The sequence below is a fragment of the Heteronotia binoei genome, chromosome 7, assembly GCF_032191835.1.
Source record: "Heteronotia binoei isolate CCM8104 ecotype False Entrance Well chromosome 7, APGP_CSIRO_Hbin_v1, whole genome shotgun sequence".
Classification (NCBI taxonomy): Eukaryota; Metazoa; Chordata; class Lepidosauria; order Squamata; family Gekkonidae; genus Heteronotia; species Heteronotia binoei.
The window spans coordinates 46,815,580-46,834,043 of record NC_083229.1 but is presented as its reverse complement, the minus strand read 5'-3'; the positions used below and the strand labels follow the sequence as shown (position 1 = coordinate 46,834,043).

General features: G+C 40.3%; 1 protein-coding gene across 12 annotated transcripts in view; it reads left to right on the top strand.

Moving 5' to 3' along the window:
* RALYL (RALY RNA binding protein like) overlaps window positions 1-18,464 on the top strand; it is a 488,219-nt gene that overhangs the window by 387,495 nt on the left and 82,260 nt on the right. For 8 of the 12 annotated variants that reach the window (XM_060243566.1, XM_060243561.1, XM_060243559.1 and 5 more), the window contains 2 exons: window positions 13,844-13,919; window positions 14,855-14,893. In XM_060243566.1, the coding sequence (XP_060099549.1) occupies window positions 13,844-13,919; window positions 14,855-14,893 (115 nt within the window). The remainder of the gene's footprint in view (window positions 1-13,843; window positions 13,920-14,854; window positions 14,894-18,464) is intronic. The other 4 variants (XM_060243568.1, XM_060243563.1, XM_060243562.1 and 1 more) reach the window with 1 other exon arrangement.

Below are 18,464 nucleotides of genomic sequence, written 5' to 3'. Positions count from 1 at the left end.
AAGTCAATCAAAGTTCTTTGTTAGGGTTGCCAGGTCTGACTCAAGAAATATCTGGGGACTTTGGAGGTGGAGTCAGGAGCAAGGGTGTGACAAGTATGACTGAACTCCAAAGGGAGTTATGGCCATCACATTTAAAGGAACTGCTCACCTTTTAAATGCCTTACCTCCATTTGGAATAATGAAGGATAGGAGAACCTTCTTTTGGGTCCTGGTCCAATTTTTTTGAAACTTGGGGGAGTGTTTTGAGGAGAGGCACTGGATGCTATGCTGAAAATTTGGTGCCTACCTCAAAAAACAGCCCCCCAGAACCCCAGATACCCATGGATCAATCTATAATAGAATGCCCAGCAGACATTTCCCTTCCCCACCCCACTTTCTGATAACCATGAAGCAGGGGGAGGGCCTCCAAACCAGGGGATCCCCTGCCCTCAACTGGGGATTGGCAACCCCACCTTTGCTTTAGCATAGAGTCATGTCTGTCAGCATTCTCAACCACCATTATGTCAATTACATTGTTTTACATATATTGTTTTAAATCATTTAAATTGTTTTGGCATAAGGAAAAATAGTACTTAAAATAACCAACTGGGTATATTTCATACTATTTTTACAAATGATTTCTTTTTTCCTCCTCGGACGCTTGTTGCACCAGATGGGAATGCATCCCCAAAAATATTTAAACATGTTTTTAAATAAATGTGTGAAGGAATAGTTGAACAGGCAGAGTCATAGCACCCATTTTTAGTATGCATTCCAGAGACAACTGGTGGCTACTTTGAAGGGTTTGGAATTTGTCTAGCAAAACTCTAGCAAAAGATCTATGCATTTATTTGAAATAGTGGAAATATATTTTTGTTTACATATGTGATTAGAATTAATGTCTAGATTTCATCAATACTCTAAAACTACTTTTACACAACATATAAAACAGGGCCATTTTACAACTCTTAAGCTGCTTGTTTTTTCCTTGCACTCAGGCTTCTCCAGAATAATCTTGGATCACATTGGAAAGTAGACCTCGTGCATACAGACATGTTTCTAGTACACTTATATCTTTTTGACAGGCACAGTAACAAAACTCACTAGATAAACCTGAAGTCCTCCATCCTACATTAGAGTACTTGGCATAAACGCCTAGCCTGCATTCTGACTTTAAAATATACCACATTAGAAATAACTGCTTTTTAACAGATGTTTCTCATTCTACTCTATCAGCCAGTGAATTTTTATCTGGAATAACATTTTTTAAAATATCTTTACCTCAGGGTATCATAACTTTCCTGCATAATTCTGTGAAACACCAGGCTGCTCATTCCCAAAATGGACAATGCTGGTACTGGTCCAGTACCAACAAAGCCTGAGTCCAGTGGCACCTTTAAGACCAACTGAGTTTTATTCAATGTGTAACTTTTTTGTGTGCTCACACACTTCTTCAGATACAATGAAATGGAAATTACCAGTCCATATACATAGGCAGAGGGTGAGCAGTAAATCAGCATACAGCATAATTAAGATGTTTAACAGATTCGACCAAATAGGAATAACAAGCTTAGTTAACAGGGTTGCACTTACTTGTAACTGTTGTTCTTCTGGGCAGGCACACATGGGGATTGTGCATGAGCAGGTCCATCTATTGGTAGGTTTTTACAGCTAAGAGCCTTCAGGGGGTGCTGTGTTCCATAATCAGAACTTTTTCCTGAGGAGAAGGTGTAGAAGATGAAGATGACAAAGAAGAAGAATGATGATGATGATGATTTTATACACTGCTTTTCAGTACCTGAAGGAGTCTCAATGAGGCTTACAATCACATTCTTGTCTAGTCATATTATCATTCTGTTTCTCATTTAAATCTCATAATGGAAGTCCTAATTATAAGAAGATGAAGCTGTGTGAGAAAGTAACGACATTAGCACAGTTTTTAATGGAAAGCTACTTAAATATCTGTGTTATGCTAGTAAACAGCAGCAGTTTTGAAAAGGAAGTATAACCAGACTGATAAATAGCTCACAAAAGGCACTTTAAACTTACCCTAGCTATGATCAGAGGAGTAATATCCGTAAACTTTAACTAATGCAAGTATGAAATCGTTGCAGCTGTATGTAAATTGGAAGTAAGGACTGAAATTTATATATACAGAGCTCAGAATAATTTGCTTTTCCAAAACAATTTCCTCTTACAAACTGACACCTGCGTGCCTGAAAATAACTAAGCTTTGTGTTTGAAAACCCCAAGAGAACAGATAGCTGAAGCAGTCCTTTGTAGTGTGCTTCTAAATAATTTCCAATATCTTAATAACATTTCCAACACAAGTGACACTTGAAAAAAGAAAGTGTCTTCATTGCTAGCTCACAAAAAATAAAATGTGTAGTGATTATTTTTTACTCCCAGGGCAGATCCATTGTGAAATCTACCTCCTTGGAGTTCACTGAGGAAAGGGGCCATACATCTGTTAGTTAAGTTCTGGACAGAGTATCTGAGAGCAGTGGACATCCCTCCCCCCCCCCCCGCTTTCTGCTAACCCTGAAGAGGGGGAAGGCCTCCAAATCAGGAGATTCCCTGCCCCCAACTGGAGATTGGCAACCCTAGATTTGCTTTGCCCTTTGAGATTTGTGGATGTTACAAAAAATCTTTTTTATTTCCTTTATTGATTTACTCTTTGTGTTTTATCATAGAAGTGGAAATCTGCTCTGGAATAAACTAGCATTTTATAGTCTTAATAAGTGCCTTTTATTACAGTAATGTAAGTTTGTGTCTAAAGTAAAAAAGGTAGTCCCCTGTACAAGCACCAGTCATTTCCGACTCTGGGGTCACGTTGCATCACGACATTTTCATGGCAGACTTTTTATGGGGTGGTTAGCCACTGCCTTCCCCAGTCGTCTACACTTTACCCCCAGCAAGCTGGGTACTCATTTTACCGACCTTGGAAGGGTGGAAGGCTGAGTCAACCTTGAGCGGGCTATGTGAACCTAACTTCCACCGGGATCGAACTCAGGTTGTAAACAGAAAGCTTCGACTGCAGTACTGCAGCTTACCACGCTGCACCACAGGGCTCTTTGTGTCTATCTACAAGCAACATGGTTAGAGCTGGGAATTTAGCTTTAACATGATAGGGGTACATCAAGGCTGTTTACTGGCTTATCTTTTTACTTCTTATTTTAACATCAGTTCCAATAAATTTTGTTGGAAAATAAATTACTATCTTTTCAAATTATGTGATTAAATTTTAATTCAGGGCTGCACAGAAATACTCAAGAACATTTCTCAGATACAATCATCTTCCAAAACCTCTGTCATGCAAAAGAAAATGCAGTTCTCTGATAGATGGGAAAACAGCAGTCTCTTTCACTTTTCTTTCTCTCTGCTCCCCAATGGTTGTTATTTTGCTACTTCTGAGATATTTTCAGTGGTTTTTAATAGATAATTGCAACCTTTGTAATTGCAGTTACAACCTGCAGTGGATGGGGAAAGCAGGCATCAAAGTGTTGTTGAGCTGGGTTGACAATTTAATATGATAGCATAACTGGGCTAAGTTCAGACAAGTACAACTGTAGGATTAATGATGTCTGTGTTTCTCAGACAGCATCCCAAAGGCATAGACTGACAGAGTTGTAAATGAGCTTGAACTGAGATTTCTGATCATGATGATTGGGCAAAACAGCTTGGACCCAATGGCACATTTGCACCAACAGAAAGATTTCCATGGAATATTACTTTCTCACTTTCTCCCTTTTGTTGCAGCCATAATGCTCTTCCCAAAATGTTGCAGCTGTGGGGTCCCCTGTTCCTCATGAGCAGCCTTTCAACTCAAAGGATCTTGCAGTGATCAGGAAAGGAGAGAAAGTAACTCTTCAAGGATGGATATCTATCTGCAGAAATTCCACAATGGATCCAAGGCTGTACATACATGCATTTCACCCATATGCATTAGCTGTGGTCCATACCATCCTGTGTCTTTGAACAAATCCCCCTCTTGCAGGATTTATCTGCACAGTCAAGAGACAAATCATTTGCTGGTTGCTCACCTTTATCTCCCATGCCTTGATTAGATTAACAAGAATTGGGCAGCTAATAATGGAAAGGTTAATCAGAATATAGGAAGGTACTTAACAGGTTACTCATTACTGACGATAACTGCAGATTTATACCCTACCCTTCTCTCTGAATCAGAGACTCAGAGTGATTTACAATCTCCTATAGTCTCCCTCGCCCCCACAACAGACACCCTGTGAGGTGGATGGGGCTGACAGGGCTCTCACAGCAGTGGCCCTTTCAAGGACAACTCTTGCAGTAGCTATGGCTAGCCCAAAGCCATTCCAGCAGCTGCAAGTGGAGGAGTGGGGATTCAAACCCAGTTATCCCAGATAACAGTTCGCATACTTGACCACTACACCAAACTGGCTCTTTATTTGTTTGTTGTTCTCAGCAATTCATTATGTTATATGCATAACCATGGAATTATATGGTTTGTGTTCACAGCAGAGATAGTTGTTACATGGATTCATGTAGTGAATGTACTGGGAACCCCCCCCCCCTTTCTTTTAGAATTTGACTTAAGAGTTTACAGGGCTTTAAACAACAGAGAAGTCTGCTGTGTAGTGAGAAGAGCTTGAAGATATTTATCATTGTATTGTCATGCCTGCTATACTTCTCTTTGGTCCTCAAATTGCAAAAAGCCTTGCTCACCCAAAGGCACCATAAATACTCAGCAAGACCCATGATGATGTGAATCAGGTGACTGAAAGAATCTGGTCAAACCTGAGACCAAAACCTATATATGTCCAGTCACAGTATTGTGGCAAGGAGATGGGTAACACAATCTCTTAAAATGACAGAGTCCATTAATTCTTTAACTGAAATACCAGGTAAAAATAAGTGAAAAATACCTGTTCCAATATTTTTCTCTGTAGGCCAATCTGGATCCTCTTAGTAACAGAGCCTAGAGTAGGGGAGGAAGCTGGGTAAAACAGAGAGAGCAAAAACTTACATGATATACATATTGGCTATTGGTGCCTATCTTTCCAGGCTCATAACACTTTCTATCTCCTATATGGAGTTTATATTTTTAAACTGGCATCAACTCAGATATTAGTAATTGTTACAGTCATAAGCTCAGAATCATTTCAACGGATTCAACTTTTTTTTTGTTTCTCTACAATTCCCTTGCATCACCTCAATAGCAAGCTGACTGCTTTTATGAGGGAAGATGATAGCTGTGCTTAACATGCTTTATTTCACTGTTCGCACTAAAGTCAATTTTCTGCTCTTGTCAGGTTGTCAGGCTTTATTGTTCTTCCTTCACTTAGCAATTGCAAAGCAGTGGCTCTGTAGTGAATGACATTCTTTACCTTTTAAAGGGCTCTTCTTTTTAAATTTTGATTTATAGTACTAATTAGCTTAGATTTGGGCATATTTTTTGTTGCAAACCTGAGCAACTCTTTGAGTAATAAAACTCTAATTACTGTCAAGGAATGTTTTCATGAAAATTACTGTTGTGGTTTGTAGAACCCATACAGAAGTAGCACAGATTTAGAGGGCAGAGATGATTGTCAGGTGGTACTCATGTGTTATTCTCACCATACTTTCAACAGACTTGACTTGAACAGCGTGTGGAGAGGGAATGGGAAAGCACCTCTGATGCTGGTGTGCTGGTGTGTGAACTGGCATAATTAGGCATTAAACGGAGATAAATTGCCAGATGATTCATCCTGAGCAATTGTGAGAGACAAATAGAAAAAGTAGGAGTTCCATTAAAAAAACCCCTTTCCATGACAGTTATAGGGCCAAACCAAATAAGATGCAGGAAGATCCATGATGAGAACTTCTCAACAATTCTGAAATGGAATCTGTAGACATGGGATAGACTGATTATAGCCATTCCTCCTAGGAAGTTTAGTTCATTGAGCCACACTCTCACACAATTTATTTGCTTTGAAAGGTCTTTCTTTAGGTGTCTTTTCACCCCTTCCAGAGCAAATAATCAGGACATTGGTTTCAATCAATGAAACCACACGAAACAAGGTTTAGACACCTACAACATGCTATGAATCTGATTCAAATAAAGGCTTCTGCAGCTGCGGTTTACTGTTAAACGTTGCACAGCATTAACTTATTGTACATTGTAAATTACTTGTTTGCATGTTTTGGCATTATGTGTATTTAGTTAAGTTAACAGGGCTACATTCCAAACACAATTAAAACTATCTTTTATAGAAGCCAGTTCTGTTTTCTTTCCTCTCCCCAATATGCCTCAATAACCGTCTTAACGACTGTAATCAGAGCAGAGATTAACTCAGTGTATGAATAAACTACTGATCCTTTTAAATAGTGTGAGAATTATTTTAGGATCCAGTAGTGTATCATTGCATAACATATCATTGATGACATTAATTACACTTTGCCAAAATAGGTTAAGTATTATGCGTTGGAATAAGTAAGAGATAAAATTAATCACTGTAAACAACCTTATTTCATCTTTCTTTTTCTCTTCTTTATATTAAGCTATTATGGAATTCAATGCCTGTAGTAATATTTTTTTTAAATGCCAATTCTCCTAAACATAGGTCATGATCATCTTTGCATTGTTTTATTGTAGGTACTTCCATACATTTCATATATATGTTTTGTAAGCATTCAGTTTGATATGTGTGCACCTAGAATTAGTGTCAGCTACGCTACTTACAAAGCTGCATTCTTGTTCTTGATATGTCAGGAGGAATTGAACCAGTTCAAAGAAAGGCAAAATTAGTTGCTGGGAATAAGTATAAATGTTATTTGTGTTGAGATAACACCATACTATTTTCTTGTAAATCATCTCTATAAAACTGCCTCCTTTGTCATTACCTGTGGCAGATTAATGAACATCTCTCATTTAACTCAGCTTTGAGGTTGCAAAAATGATGGCAGGACAATGAGTGCTAGAGGATGTTTCAAGAAATAATTACACAAGAGAAAATGGGTACTTCGGATGATGTTTTATGTGTGTGTGTAGTGCAGACACATATTTGTTCTGTTATTGACTCTTATACATGTTGTTCAGGTTACAAATACACACAAGTTGTAACTAGACTTTTGCTTTACAAAATGTACAAACACACACATATATCTACACACATATTTAGGGTAGAGCTGACCAAAGAAATATGATGGGATTCAGTGGTGCAGGTGGGATTCTCCCTGCCACCAACAATGCCTGTTGTTCTCTTGCACCAAGGTGACTCTGCTCTTGCTGCTGCTAGAGTTTGGCCATGCTGTTACCCTGTTCTTACCATTTAGAGGAAAAAAGTACTTGGGAATGCTTGAGGTTCAATGGGTTCATTAACTAGGTGCAGCTGATTTTTTTTAACTGATAGTTGTCAGGATTTCTTAATTTTTTTTATTTATTTACTTTATTTATATCCTACCTTTCTCCCCAGTGAGGACCCCAAAGTGGCTTACATTCTTCTCCTCTCATCTATTTTATCCTCATAACAACCCTGTAAGGTGAGTTAGGCTGAAATTATGTGGCCCAGCAAGCTTCTGTTGAATGAGTGGGAATTTAAACCTGGGTCTTCCAGATCATAGTCTGACACTTTTATCCACTACATCATTTGTGTTTATCTTTCAGAACATCTAGGGAAAAAATCAAAACCATAGAAGCACATTACTTATGGGCTGGATCCAACCACTGCTTTCTGCTATGTAAGAACTCTCCCTCTGATGGAGCAAGCCTGGTTGGTTCCAATTCAAATTATACTAAGACACCAATAGTGGTATGGAAGAAGCTTTAACTTGAAGTGAAACCTTTCAGGAAGACCTTTCTGGCCTTTAAGAAAGCAATGACAGCCAAACACTGAGAATACTATCTCTCCTTTTAAGGTTACATTCTTCTCTTGATAGTTTTGTTCAAATATAAAGATGTGAATTAAGTTAAACTTGATTACCTGTCAACATCTACCTTCTTGTTGTTACATTTGGTGATTCGTACAAGATAGGTTTGTAGGGATGCCTGCCTGCAGGTGGGACCTGAGAATCCCCTGGAATTACAGCTCATCTCAAGACTACAGAGATCAGTTCTCCTGGAGAAAATAGATGGTTCTGAGGGTGGACTTTATGGCATTGTATCCCACTGAGGTCCCTGTGCTTTCCATACTCCATCCTCAAATCTCCAGGAGTTTTCCAACCTAGATTTGACAACCATTACCCACAGCTCACAGCATGTGAATGTTTTAGAAACCTATAAGCTTTGCTGACATGGTCTATAAGATCAGGGCTCCCCAATCTTTTTGAGACTGTGGGCAACTTTAGAATTCTGACACAGGTTTGCAAGCACAACCACAAAATGGCCACGACAGAATGTATAGTTGATCACAAAATGCCCACCAGAGGAGGCAGTAACACACACAGAGAAAGCCCAATGAACCTCAATACTGTATATTGCCATAGAATCTACCCTCCAAAGCAGCCATTTTTTTCTAAAGAAACTGATCTCTGTATTCTGGAGAGAAACCCTATTTTATTGGTCTGGTATGGCACTATATCACACTTTAGATTTGACTTGTGGCACACTTTGTCATAAAGATTGGCCATTACTTTTAAAACAATAATTTTCTAAGGAGCAATTATATTCACAATTGCCATATAACATCATCATAATTCAGTTTCTGTTTCTCCTTTTAATGCCTTCAGGGAAATACTGCTTAGGCTCAATGATATCTTTAATATGCCTAAGAACCTCTAGTAATTTGTTTTTATAGGGAAAAATTCTGATCCTGTCTGGCTACAAGAGGAGGAAAATATCGAATAAACCAAATCAGCGTATTCAGTTTTGTGAAACAAAGTCAACAAAGCTGAGCCATAAGAAATATACATTACTATCACTACTGTGTCCCTAAAGAATATGAAAATGCCAAAAACTCCTTTAATGTTAACATATCTAAGAATATATTGACTAGGTCAAACATCTGCAAATAAAAATGAGTAAATCAAAAATGGAATACTGATTTGAGAAAAATATGGAGATTAATGCTACAGCTTGAGAAATTTTCTTATGTAAATTCATAAATATTGCATTTTTCCAGTGTATACTGCTAGCTTCAGAAGATACTGTGATGAGAACCAGTGACCTTAAATTGCCACATTAAAAATATTGTGGAATGGTGTAATTTTAATAAAGGTCATCTGATCAAATGTCTATTATAATTATACTATACAGTCTCCAAAATCCAGATGGAAACCCTGCACAGGTAATAGCATCCCAGAATAATTTTGTGCAACACTGAGAAAATTACCAGCTGCTGTAACATGCTCTTTAAATAGACACTTTTCAAAGCATCTATGAGGCATATTTAAAACTGAAGTTGAGGGTTAACCTCCTCTTTAATACTGCGTTTATCTTAAAATTTATCAGTGCAGAGTACTGTGTTGCAAATGATGAAAACAAGCTTAAAAGCAGCTCAGGATCACATTGTTTGGAACAAGCATGTCTTTTCAGTAGCCATTTTGTACTTAGGCAATCTCTGGGGTGGAGTGCTGGTTTCTAGTGTTGAAGAAATATTAATTCTGCATTTACAAACAATTTCTAGTTATTTATGAAATTTTAAAACTAAAGATACCATGCAACTGAAAAAAATCAATTGATAAAAAAGACAATGCTAAAAATAAAATACAATTTGCTTCAAAATATTAAAGAAACTGCAGCAGCAAAATATCAAGGTAAAGAAGAATTAAACTAAATTATTAAAGGCCAAATGAAATAAAAATGCTTTAATGCTTTGCTAAGCCTCTGTCAAGATGGGCCCAAGTGGCTTTCTGAAGGGAGAACTTTCCAGAAGTTTGGTGTAATTGCTGAGAAACCATAACACCTGTGGGATGATTAGAAGGAGTCACTGATGATTAGAAGGATACAATGAATTAAAAGTGCAACAAAAAACGCACTGTATACAGTGTACAAAAATGTTAAAGTATTTTTGAAAATTATAACAATAAATCTATTAATACTCATGGAAGTCAGCCTGGCTTCTGTGTGAGTTGGGTTTATGAGTCACATAAACACCCATAGACAATTCAGGCAATTAAGAAATCAGTGAAGGATCAAATATATTTGTTAGATTTATAATTTTTCACATTTCATCTGTAAATTTTAGAAGGACAATTAATTTTAATTCTCCTTCAAAGATATCACTCATTCTTTAAGAGATGTATTCTATGGGTCCTCCCAGGCTTACTGATAGTCAAAGGGAAAAGACATTCTCCTGCAGAACTGGTTAGTGCCTCTTTCACAAGAATGGGAGACAACATTCATTTTCTGTTGGAAAGAAAATTTGTCTGAGTTTGACTTCAGAAAAGGAAAGTTTCAGTAAGATAAATACATCTGTAACTCAATCATGAGGCAGGGCTATGAGAGGGAAGGAAAAGCAAGGAAAAGTACAATTTCATTGCTCTGATAGATGTCCAGATAATGCATGTGAACGTAGTTATTGCAGCTCTAGCACGTATCTGGTGGCAAGAAGGCAGTGAAGCTAGGGACCCTACCACCTTTTCCTTGTTCTAATGAAAACACTGACATATAATATTCAGCTGTAAGTAGTATTGGCACAGCATGGATCCAGCATCAACTGCCCCTTCTGATGCATCCCTCTTGCCCTCCAGCCAGCTGGGTAGGGGGTGATAGACCATGGAGTGGCAGCTTTCTGGGATTCCCCCTGGGCAGCCACCACTGCCACCTTGCCACCTGAGCATGAAAGTGGCCTGTGAGAAGACCTTGAACTGGACATCCCCTAAGAACCCTCACTCCAAGATCCCTTATGAGGATCCCCATATTCTGGAAATGGCGTGCAGGCCGATTTCCCCTTAATAGATCCAGTTAACAATAATAAATAATGCAAGCACAGCCATATTTTTCTTTCTTTCCCCCAGAAAATGGTCCAAAGCCTCTCACATCTAATGATGCACAAACATATTTACAATAGTAAACTCCAGATGGGGCCTGAAAGTCTTCCAGAATTGGAAATCATATCCAGGGTACAGATGTTAGCCAAATTGCCCTCGACTGAGGTATAGGGGAATTTATTAGACAGGCAAAGATGGCAAATATGCGGGGTCAGTAACCTAGGTATACAGGAGGCAGTCTACCCAGGAACCAGTGTTCCTTCTAAGCTGAGTTTGTGTGAGCCAGCTCACAATTTTTTAGCCTCTGGCTCACACATTTTTGTCCTAGCTCAGGAAAAATGGCCTCAGAGGAAATTAATTTATGCAGTAGCCCACCTTTAATGCCAGTAGCTCACAAAGTAGAATTTTTGCTCACTAGACTCCAAAGTTTATTGCCAGGAACCCATTTGAAATAACAAGATCTGTGGCAAACTAAAGGGATTTTTATTAGAAAAATAGTTGAATCGTACAAAGATAATAAATCACATAACAATCACACAGTCCTAGGAAAAGTAGAAGGAAATCAGATAGGGAAACATATGGGAATTACATAGACAGGGAAATACTTTACCAGTCTCGAAGAATCCAGAAGAACAATCTGATAGTGAATACAGTAAGGGAGGGGGAACAAGAAATGACCAACATATCTCGCAATAATGGGACCAATACTAATCAGGTATTTGAGGGATGACTCAAGCAGCAAAGGTGGTGCTACCACAAGCGACACACCAATCTGGCCAAAAACTGACCTTATATCCAAATTCGTCAGGTGCTGTCAGGTGACACCTGACATCACTTCGGAGATGGTTCTCAGGAAATGGACTAAAGAATTAATGGGTGTTGATGGCTTTACCTATTGCAATCCATCACTAAAACAAAGAAATATGATGGGTCAATCTAGCACCATGGCTTCTATGAGAGCTGCTTCTTGGCACTGTCTTCTGATGAAAGGAACGCAGTTGCAGTCTGCAGGGTTGGGCAGCTCTTTAGGGAAGCACGATCTGGAGTCCTTTACAGGAGAAGCATAAGCAGTCACACCAATAGCAGGAAAAGGCAGGGAACTGTCTGGAGCCTGGCTGGAAAAGCTTCCTGCTTTGTACCAAAAAAGTAAAATGTCCATACTGGGTTGGCACCCATGTCAAAAGCTTAGAGTCCAACAAGACTGAATATCTAATACAGCAGTATGCATGTGATTTTAAGGATAAAAGTCCATAGTGGCTAAGAGTCTATGTGGGTCTGGCACCATAGTCCATTAATGTTGGGGAGGGGGGTCCAAGGCTAACACAGGGATCTGTTCTTCTTGGAGAACCAGAAGCTTAATAGGCATTGTATCCCCATTAAACTCCCTCCCCTCTCCAAACTCCATTCTCCCAGGCACTGCCCCTAAAGTCTCCAGGTATTTCCCAGCACAGATCTGGCAATCCTGTTTCACAGCCACAGTTGTAAAGGCCTTGCCTGATATGCCCATTAGCCTCATTTTAAAATAACAGGAGCACAGTGTCATGTTCTCAGGGTGTAAGCAGGCAGGAGTCCAAAGCCAGTCCAAGGTCAAAGTCCAGGAAGTCAAGCAGGAGCCAAGTCACCAATACAGAATCACAAACCAGAATCAGAAGTCAATGTCCAAAAGTCAAAAGGTCAGGGTGCCAAGGGAATCAGGAAAGAACGTGGATGCAAGCCAGAGAATAGATTTGTTGCTTCCACACCTGGGTGGGAGCTATATGGGAGTCTCAATCAGCCTGCTCCCTGTGTGGCAGTGACTCTGCTAGAACTCAGGGCTGAGAGATCTGAAGCATCAGCATGCCTCATGTCTTCGCTCTGAAAGTTCTTTCCGGAGCCTGCTTCGAACTCTTAAGGTGGGAGGAGGAGAGTTTGGAGGATATTGATCGTCAACAGCTGACACTGATGCCTGGAGAGTGATTGAAGGCCAGCTGCTGTTTGTTCAGCTGACGAACTGGCTGGCAACTTTTCCAGGTCTGTTAACCTTTCCAGCTCCTCCTCGTCAGGAGTTCCTGCAATAGATCTCAAATCTGATCATCTTCATATGGAGGCTAGATTTGAGTCCATTAGCAACAAGATTTGGCTTGCCGGCCTTTTGATTGGACGGGGGCAGCCCTGGAGAGCTTCAGGTGAGCAAGGCCTGCTTGGGCTGGCTGGATCTCTAGGTAGCCCTATCAGGCCTTGCTCACCTGGGGCTCTCCTTGCTTGCATCAGGTTGCTTTTGGCTGGGGGGGGGGGGGTGGCAGCATATGCTAATGAGTTATGAGTATATGCTTTTTGTTTGGTTTTCAGCTTCCCTTGTCTCAACAGAACCTATGGAAGGGTAGCAGTATGGACACAGATCAAAATGAAGATACAGCAAGACTCTTGCTCTTTTTGCGGCTACAAATAGCTGTGTTTGTAGCAGAAAAGCCCAAAAGTCCAGTAGCACAAAGACTTAACAAAATGTGTGACAGGGTACAAGCTTTCTGAAGAAGTGAGCTGTGATTTATGAAAGCTCCTATCCTGCCACAAATTTTGTTAGTCTTGGTAGTACTACTGGACTCTTCTTCGTTTCTATTACCAATATGAAGTTACTTCCTATAGTGAAACCAACAAGAACTAGCACACTTGAACCAGTTCAAGTTCCATGTCAGCAGCTCTAGCAACAATCTCCAAAACTATTCAGATGCGAGGGCAATAAGGGAAGTCTCACAATGACAGGAACAAGGAGCATGAAAGTGAATATCTCATGAATAGATGAATGGAATAGAGATGCAGTGAAGCGCCGGTTAACTCGTAGAACATGGCAGTATGGCAGTAAAGTGAAGAACAGACTGCAATTTTATGAATTATTATTCTCTCTGATTTGCTTTATTTGTTTTCACATATTATTATTCTGTGTGATAGGTTTATCTGAGGATTTCATTTTAATTTAAGCATGCAATATGTTTGCTTTCAGACATCAATATGGCAGGAGAACCAAAACCATACAGACCAAAGCCAGGAAACAAGCGACCAATTTCTGCTCTCTACAGGTATGTTGATCCATAATTCCTAATAAAGGGGTGTTTTCCCTTAAAGTCTCTTCCCTGTTAATGGTGAAAACTTCACTGTCCTGTGTGTTTGGGGATGGTGGCAACTGTGTATTGGACAAATAAAAATGGTGGCAACTGTGTATTGGACAATTTCTGAGACGCTATAGCTCCTCAGTCTAATACTTACATTCAACCCATTTTTCCTTTTCCTGCCAGAAACTGAAGGCCATGTATATTTATTTATACGACTGCCAATTTGTTTGGCAGGAGGGGTTAGAGGCAGAAAAAAGAGCATATGGATAAGGGGAATTAAGGCCTGTCCCCTCTTCATCTTTAGTAGGGTTGCCAAGTCCAATTCAAGAAATATCTTGGGACTTTGGGGGTGGAGCCAGGAGACTATGGGGGTGGAGCCAGGAGACATTAGGGGTGGAGCCAAGATCAAGCATAATTGAACTCCAAAGGGAGTTCTGGCCATCACATTTAAAGGGACAGCACACCTTTTCAATTCCTTCCTTCCATAGGAAATAATGAAGGATAGGGGCACCTTCTTTTGGGGCTCATAGAATTGGACCCCCTGGTCCAATCTTTTTGAAACTTGGTGGGTATTTTGTGGAGGGGCACTAGATGCTATACTGCAAATCTGGTGCCTCTACCCCAAAAAACAGCTCCCCCAGAGCCCCAGATACCTGCGGATCAATTCTCCATGATTTTCTATGGGAATAAATCTCCATAGGGAATAATAGAGTTCCCAGCAAACATTCCCCTCCCCTCCCCTGCCCCCCGCTTTCTGACGACCCTGAAGCGGGGGGAGGGCCTCCAAACCAAGGGATCCCCTGCCCCCACTTGGGGATTGGCAGCCCTAATCTTTAGCTTGCTTTGATACTGTTTTAAGCATTTTTTTCTCAGGCCAGCTGACTTTTGGTGTTTTCTTCCAGGATGGGAGAAAAATGCTTCAAACAACTGGGCAAAGCAAGGTAAGGCAGGGAAGGGGGCCGGGTAAAAAACCAGGGCCTTTTCTGTTTTTTAAGAAATGAACACACAACCCATTTTGCCCACAAAGGCACAAGACTAAATATACATAAATCTCCTCTTGCCTCAATGCAATTATTTGGTCTTAGGAAACATTGCCCCTGAAGCCAGGTTTCCTAGTTGCTGGGGCTCATTGGAGAGTTCTCAAATCCTAGTATTTCACCTTGACGCAGCTGAAGAGCAGAAGGGAAAATGGCATTCATAGTAAACTTCTAAGAATTTTCCCTAGTCTTTGTTGTCTTTACCAAAGAGATTAGGAGAAATTCCTAGAGCAATTCCTATACTGGAAGTGACATGACTCTAAACTGCTCAGGCACCCCCCCCCCCCAAAAAAAAATGTCCCAACATTTGCTTTGGCAGTGTTGGGAATTCTACCTGAAGCCAGAATTTTCCAACCCATCTGAATGGAAATCATATTCATGGGATTCATAAAAACAATTTCCCATTCCATTATCCTGAAATAAGCTATGCCTCCTGGCATTGCTTGCAGTAAGTCACATGTTGCCACCTTGGGAACTATAAGGCATATGGAAAGGTAGCATACAAATATTTCTAAATAAATAAAGGTAGCATACAAATATTTCTAAATAAATAACTAAATAAATAGACCTCAATTGGTTTAGTTTACATCATTAATGTTTTTCTCTTTTTGTAGCAGTGTATTTGTAGTGTAGTCTTATCCAGGGATAAGGAAGAAGATAGTTTCACGGTTAAAAATGAACAGATATGTCTGAACAATTTACTTTCCACATCAATTATCTTTCTATATTGTACTAAGTCCTCATAAACTGGCTTAAACCTATCAATTTTCTTCTTTAAAAGCCTAACAAGGCTTTTACACTCTACTAGATTTCTTCTCTGTGTATGTGTGTGTTACTAACTGCCTTGACATGAGGATTTAACCCTGGTCAACTGAATTCTCTGCTTTTGGGGGGGGGGCGGGGAGGAAGAAGACTGCAGATTTATACCTTGCCCTTCTCTCTGAATCAGAGTCTCAGAGAGGCTCACAATCTCCTATATCTTCTCCCCCCACAACAGACACCCTGTGGGTGGGTGGGGCTGAGAGGGCTCTCACAGCAGCTGCCCTTTCAAGGACAACCTCTGCCAGAGCTATGGCTGACCCAAGGCCATTCCAACAGCTGCAAGTGGAGGAGTGGGGGAATCAAACCCGGTTCTCTCAGATAAGAGTCCATTCACTTAACCACTACACCAAACTTGCTCTCAAGGGCACATGACATCATTTGAAGCATGATTTGTAGGGATCCTATACATGAAAAAGAACAGCATCCTTTGTTCCAGCTCAGCTGGAGTGACTATAGGCAGAAGGGGTCTGTATGGATGCTATTCTTGCAGCTCCACCTCCAAAATGGCAGAACTAAGGTCCGCATTCCCCATTTTTAAGTCCTTTAATAGGCTGCCCTTCCCCTAGCAATGCCTGAGCTCTGGAACAGACAGGAAGGGGTGCTAGGCCACAAGGTGAGTGCAGTATGATTGACAGCCATCAGTGCTTCTGGAGGGGTGGGGTGGAAAGAACAGTGAGCACTGCCAGGGGACAGAGCTTGAAGACATCATCCCCACATACCTCCACCCCACTCATTTCTGCTTCCATGGCTTTTCTTATCCCATGTGAAGCAGCCTTACTGCCTAACTGCATTACTAGGATAGCAGTGTTTTGGGTTCTTTAAAAATATGAAGATCCCAAAGGCCTGTGAAGCTGAACAAAGCCATCTGTTTTAGAAATGCATCGAGAAGTTTTTTAAAAGCCTGCACTAGAAAGCCTTAAATAACACAGTGCAACAGGAATTCATGCATGCCAAAGAGTGAGGTAGTTCTGAGGACAGAATTCTGATCTTATAATTAAACACAAGATCCCACATAAAAGAAATGCTCCCTAATTGTACTGAAGGCTGAAATTCAGTGGCCAAGCTGTTGCTGTTGTCAGAAAGGGAATAATAGCAGAAGAGAAATATGAGATTTGATTATCTCTTTAGTATTCTCTCTCTAGTGTACATAATTATTCACTTCTAGCTATTTCAGAGCACTGTTTTGGAAATCTACAAATTAGTGCTATGTGATATCACAAGTGGAGTATGATAATCTTTAGCAGGGGTGGCCAAACTGTGGCTCTTTCACACATATTGTATGGCTCTTGAAGCCTCCACTTGGCTGGTTTAGAGAAGGCATTTCTCTCTTTAACTCACTTCTCCAAGCCTGCCGGCAGCTTGGAGAATGCATTTAATTCTTTCCACCTCTCCCTCTCCCTCTCCCTCTCCCTACCCCACCCCACCCCACCCCACCCTTCCTTCCTTCCTTCCTTCCTTCCTTCCTTCCTTCCTTCCTTCCTTCCTTCCTTCCTTCCTTCCTTCCTTCCTTCCTTCCTCCTCCCTCCCTCCCTCCCTCCCCCTCCCCTCCCCTCCGTAAAGCTCCCAAACATCTGACGTTCATGTCCTGTAGCTCTCAAACATCTGACATTCATGTCTTGAGGTTCTCAAACATATGACATTTATTTTATGTGGCTCTTATGTTAAGCAAGTTTGCCGCTTTTGATCTATAGTCTCAGGAAAAAAGTTTGTGAATCACTAGAGCTGACAAAAAAAATCTCAATAGAGGAAAGTTTTGTATTACAAGCAGAACACAATCCCCACCTCATCACCCTTGCTGGAGCTGCCACTGTGTTTTCTACATCACTAGCTCTCTTTTGGGCTTGCTATGGGCCCACTGTAGTGCTATAGTAATTAAGGCAGAGGAAAGGTTCTCTCTTTCCATCTTCTCTCTTCACAGCATAGTATCAGTTTTTCTGACCTATTGGTCAGCCCTTGGTGGCCAGATAAAGTTTTGGGTCTTATCTAAAATGTCATGGATATAAAGCTTTCAATCCTGGGAAGCTACAACCCAAATCCACCACCCCCCCCCCCCAAAAAAATGCATTTGGACAGGGGACCTGCCAGAAAAAGCTTGGGGGGAGTCAGAGAGGTTAGTTGCTGTAGGGGGATTCAGGAAACATCTCCCCCTTGCACCCATAGAATTTTTAGGCAGGATCCAAGTAATGGTAATAAGGCATTAGAATAGAACATATGCTATAGGAATACTAATCACCCAGATTGCCATTTACATCAGAACCCAGTGAATTCTTAACAGTTGTAATTGCAAACCACATTAAAAATTCTTCTTTATGAAATCCACAGTATATAAAGGCATATCTAATCATATCAAAACTAACAGGAATTAAAGGCACAGTTTATAGTACATATAAATGTACCTGCCTTCCTTAAATTTGCACTAATTCCATGGAAGCCTCTTTAATTTCAGTAAGCTTCTACCAGCGTTTAATTCTGCACAGATGTTAGATCAGTGAACATCTATGTGTTTTGCCTTGCCAAAGCATTTGCTTTGAGTTTGAGTTTTAAAAGAAGTGGATGATAGCATTAAACTATGCATGATAACAATACCACCTGCCTCTTTATTTTTTTCTGAATTGGCATAATGATTTCAAGAAAAAGAACGTTGATTAAAAGT